Source organism: Sorex fumeus, unplaced genomic scaffold (assembly GCF_029834395.1).
Source record: "Sorex fumeus unplaced genomic scaffold, SorFum_2.1 ptg000044l, whole genome shotgun sequence".
Taxonomy (NCBI): domain Eukaryota; kingdom Metazoa; phylum Chordata; class Mammalia; order Eulipotyphla; family Soricidae; genus Sorex; species Sorex fumeus.
Genome location: NW_026606101.1, coordinates 43,927,555 through 43,932,747, shown reverse-complemented (window position 1 = coordinate 43,932,747; position 5,193 = coordinate 43,927,555). Strand labels below are relative to the sequence as shown.

Sequence of the window (5,193 nt, the reverse complement as noted above, 5' to 3'; positions counted from 1 at the left end):
GCTAAAATCTCAGGGCTGGGATGAATGGAGACGTTACTGGCTCCCGCTCAAGCAAATCCATGAACAATGGGATGACAGTGATACAGTGATACAGTGTGATGTGTGATGGCATCACTGTAACCAAAGTACGTGCATTTATTGTTTCCTCTGATACTGTGTATTTAAAATGTCCAAATGCAAACTTTTGTGGCTTTCTTTGGAGGACTTGGCAACACACATGCCCCCTATGATCCACCTGCCTGAGGTGTGATCCCTGATCAGGAAGAGATTTCTCCTTGTGAAGTCAGGGTTAAAAACTGCAGTGTTCTCCCTTATATCCAGAGGCAGACAATTCTAATAGAAAAATTGTCACTGTCACTGTCCTCCCGTTGTTCATCGGTTTGCTCGAGCAGGCGCAGTAACGTCTCCATTGTGAGACTTGTTACTGTGTTTGGCACATCGAACACGTCACGGGGAGCTTGCCAGGCTTTGCCGTGTGGGTGAGATACTCTCAGTAGCTTTCCAGGCTCTCTGAGAAGGGCTGAGGAATTGAACCCGGGTCGGTTGGGTTGGCCACATGTAAGGCAAATGCCCTACTGCTGGCTAGTCCGAAAGTAGTGAGTGGTCATATGGTCAACCTAAAGTCACTGTCACTGTCACTGTCCTCCTGTTGTTCATCGATTTGCTCGAGTAGGTCCAGTAACGTCTCCATCGTGAGACTTGCTGTTTGGCATATCAAATACGTCATGGGTAGCTTGCCAGGCTTTGCCATGCAGGCGAGATACTCTCGGTAGCTTGCCAGGCTCTCCGAGAGGGGCAGAGGAATTGAACTCGGGTCGGCCATGTTGGCTGTGTACCAGGCAAACGCTTTACCCGCTGTGCTATCGCTTCAGCCCAACCTAAAGTCAACCTGCAGCAAACTATAGAAAAATTATGTGACAGTAAATCTATCTTAGAGTATGTATGTTTTATGTGAAACTGTACAGCAAATAAAGTGGAAATTATGAGTACTGTCTTGACAATTTTTTTCAGCTACATTTGCACAAATCAAGAGCAGCTTCATTTTCTTTAAGTTATTCTCACTTAAGTATAAGGCAAAGAGCATTAATATTTCCTACACTTGGGCCAGATAGTTCAGGGGTTAAGGCATATGCCTTGAATGTGATCAACCCTAGTTTTGTCCCTGGCACCAGATGGTTCCCGGAGCAGCAACTGCATCTTTGGGAATTCGCACTGAACTGCCAACTCAACTGACAAAGAATTGCTGGGAGGGGCTGCCAGACCTCCTGAGCACAGCTTGGGAGCACCCCAGGCCCAATTATTAACACACACACACACACACACGAATGCACACTTATACATATATGTGCATTTATATGTATGCACATGCATATTTATATTCTCAACTCTTTAGACTATCCACCCAAACATTAGTTTAACTATGTTAAAAATCTCAATCACTTAGGACCTAGGGAATAGATATATGGTTCAATGACTAAAAGTACTTAGCACTTCACTTCCAAGTGTAAGGAAATGAGTTTGATCACTCAGGGTCCTAGCAGGTCTATTACCAAGCTGCAATAATGTGTGCAGGTCCCCAGCACACAGTCTGGTGTTTGTGAACTGCAGCTGGTGTGACACCCCCAGATGTGGGGAGTTAATTACTTGATGAAATTCAGTGAACTTAATAGTTTTGCAAGCTAAGGGTTTCTGAAAGAAGTCCTGGTTGATTTTATCAGGCTTGCATGATGACTGTAAGCCACACATTTTCATTCTTTCATGCAGCCCACAGTGTCTAAGCAAGAACACATATATTAATTTCATGTCTTACTTGAAAGTTGAGGGAAATAGGAACCGTTAGAGGTGGAGAGGTAAGAAATCCTGAAGCCACTCAGTTGTTGGCAGTGCAAGTGTTTCTTTAACTTGCACAGATGTGTACAGAGCTGTTAAATGCTTCTGAGGAGGGCTGCCCATAATAGCCACTCGACTCAGGTCCTGGGAGATTGTGTGGCAGTCATACAGTTTGGTTTGTCTTATCAGAACGACACTGAGTTGTTCTGATAAGATCATATTAAAAATGAATGGCAACTTTATTATTTTATTTATTTTGCTTTTTGGGTCACACCCGGTGATGCACAGGGGTTACTCCTGGCTCTGCACTCAGGAATCACCTCGGGCGGTGCTCAGGGGACCATATAGGATGCTGGGAATCAAACCCGGATCAGCCACGTGCAAGGTGGAAGCCCTTGCTTGCTTGCTGTGCTATTGCTCCAGCCCAAAAAATGAATGGCAACTTAAACAGACCAACTTAATTTGAGAAGTGGTTGCTCACTCAGCAGTAAAGACTTACTTCAACTTGAGTTTATCATTCAAATGAAAGTGGCTTCCCATATTTGTTTCCTAAGGTAAAGAAACCATCATGATGGTTTTCCCAGTTTTGGTAAAGAGTTCCAAATATTAGAAAAGGTAAGTAAATTTGCTCGAGCGGGCCCAGTAACGTCTCCATTGGAGACTTTGTTGTTTCTGTGTCTGGCATATCGAATACTCTCGGTAGCTTGCCGGGCTCTCCGAGAGGGGCGGAGGAGTCGAACTCGGGTCGGCCATGTTGGCCGCTTGTAAGGTGAACGCCCTACCGCTGTGCTACCGCTCCAGCCCCAGTAAATGGTTTCTGGGGCTTGGCTAGTGATTTGTTCAGTGGTTTGGAGGCTCTTTGAGCTATCATTGTAATCTATTTGGGTCATATTTGCCCATTTCTACATGTAAACAGTGTATCCTCTCCTGCTCCCAGTTATTATTTACTTCAAATAAAATGAATACCATCAAGTTAAGGAGATAAGCACACATATGGTTTACCTTCCCAACCCCCAGCTTGACAAAGTATGAAACTTAACATTAAATTTAACAGATTGGAATTTATAATTTATATTCAAATTTGTTATATTCGGTCATGGTCACAGTCCTCCCGTTGTTCATCGATTTGCTCGAGCGGGCCCAGTAACGTCGTGAGACTTGTTGTTATTGTGTTTGGCATATAGAATACGTCACGGGTAGCTTGCCAGGCTTTCTGGTGCAGGCGAGATACTCTCAGTAGCTTGCCGGGTTCTCCGAGAGGAACGGGGGAATTGAACTTGGGTCGGCCATGTTGGCTGTGTGCAAGGCAAACGCCCTACCAACTGTGCAATCTCTCCAGTCCTTGTTATATTCAAATTTAAAATTTGCAGAGCCTGGCAAGCTACCCATGATGTACTAAAGATGCCAACAACAGTAGTAAAAATGGGTCTCATTTCCCTAACCCTAAAGGAGTCTCCAGCTGAGTTGGGAAGAATGAGAGAGCTCCTACTAAGCAGATGGCGCGCAAGTCAACAGACGTGAAGGCACCCTGCAAGCAAGTGGCCACCAAAGTGGCCCACAAGAGTGTGCTGGCCATGGGCAGCGTGAAGAAACCGTACCACTATCAGCCGGCACCTTGGCGCTGCATGAGATCCACTGCTACCACAAGTCCACCGAGTTGCTTATCAGCAAGCTATCTTTACAGCGGCTGGTGTGCGAGATCACTCAGGACTTCAAGACCTACCTGTGCTCCCAGAGCTCGGCCGTCATGGCGCTGCAAGGAAGCGTGCAAGGCCTACCTGGTGGGGCTTTTTGAGGATACCAACTTTTGCACCATCCACTCAAAGTGCGTCAGCATTATGCGCAAGGACATCCAGCTGCACCAAGAGAGGGCATAAAGTTTACGATTCCCGGCACCCGTTTTTGTTTTTCTGGGCCACATCTAAAATCTCAGGGCTGGGACAAATGGAGACACTACTGGCGCTCGTTCGAGCAAGTTGATGATTAATGGGATGACAGTGCTACAGTGCTACTCAAATTTGTTGGTTTGATTTAACACTGAAAATCCATTGTTAAAATAGGAGCGATAGCACAGCGGTAGGGCGTTCGCCTTGCACGCAGCCAACATGGCCGACCCAAGTTCGATTCCTCTGCCCCTCTCGGAGAGCCCGGCAAGCTGCTGAGAGTATCTCGCCCACACGGCAGAGCCTGGCAAGCCACTGTGATGTATTGGATATGCCAAACACAGTAACAACAAAATCTCCAATGGAGACGTTACTGGGCCCGCTCGAGCAAAATAACAGGACCTCAACTTTTAAAAAATGCTATGTGGATGGCTCTGAAGACTCATGCTAAGTGAAGTTAAGAGAAACAGAATTATCTCTGGTGAGACAAAAAGAAAACAAAGTAGCAGTATAACAAGTGCTCAAACGCAACAGAAACACAACTGGTTTTCAGAGGGAAGCTTGGTGGGAGGGATAAAGGTAAGGGGTCTAGGATGGGAGATACTGGGATGAGAGAGGGAAGTGGGCACTCACACGGAGGGTATGATACTGGAATATTATGCATGGACCCTATTATTCACAGCGTAGTAAATCACAGTGCCTAAAATAAAAATTTAAAAATAGTAATGTTGGGGCTGGAGTGATAGTACAGTGGGTAGGGCGTTTGCCTTGCACGCGGCCAACCCGGGTTCGATTCCAGCATCCCATATGGTCCCCTGAGCACCGCCAGGAGTAACCCCTGTGCATTGCCAGGTGTGACCCAAAAGGCAAAAAAAAAAAAAAAAAAAAAAAAAATGTTTTTCATCCAGCACAATGCCCGTATCTTTACAAGTACAGAACAAAAATTTTGATACAACTAACTGCATCAGAGCTTCAGCATGCTTCACTATTTCCCACAGGTGACTGGAAGACATTTAACCTCTCCAGATGGTCTTTTTTTGTTTTTTTGGGGCTGCATCTGCAGTGCTCAGCGCTTATTCCTGGCTTTGCAGTGAGGGATCACTTCTGGCAGTGCTCAAGGGACTATATGGGGTTCTGGGGAATCAAATTAGAATTGGCTGTATGCAAAGCAAGCACCCTACTACTCTACTTTCTCCCTGGTCCCTCCAGTGACCTTTCTTGTTGGCTGGAAAAGGAAGTGCCATGAACGAGAGCACTTCCCTGCTCATATCCTGAACTGACATATGCAGGATAGTCTTGCTTTCTCTAGTGAGGAAATATCTGGTCCAAGAAATAGACCACACACTTCTCATGGGCAGCCTTACCCCCAGGAGACAGTCATTATCCAACATATTCATTCCAAATATATTGGAGAAGTGGGAAAGAAGATTTAACATTACATGAAACCAGTATATTCACCTGCTACACAGCTTATTTCTGC

At 45.6% G+C, this 5,193-nt stretch overlaps 1 protein-coding gene across 1 annotated transcript; it reads left to right on the top strand.

The window, feature by feature from the left end:
• Positions 1–3,326: 3,326 nt before the first annotated feature.
• LOC130030655 (histone H3.1t-like) lies at positions 3,327–3,707 on the top strand. Its single transcript, XM_056122022.1, has one exon. It carries the CDS (start codon positions 3,327–3,329, stop codon positions 3,705–3,707), a length of 381 nt encoding a protein of 126 aa, XP_055977997.1.
• The last annotated feature ends 1,486 nt before the right edge of the window (positions 3,708–5,193 follow it).

Excerpts from the sequence above, each read along its gene's own strand:
- LOC130030655 (XM_056122022.1), top strand. The coding sequence starts at position 3,327 with ATGGCGCGCAAGTCAACAGACGTGAAGGCACCCTGCAAGCAAGTGGCC.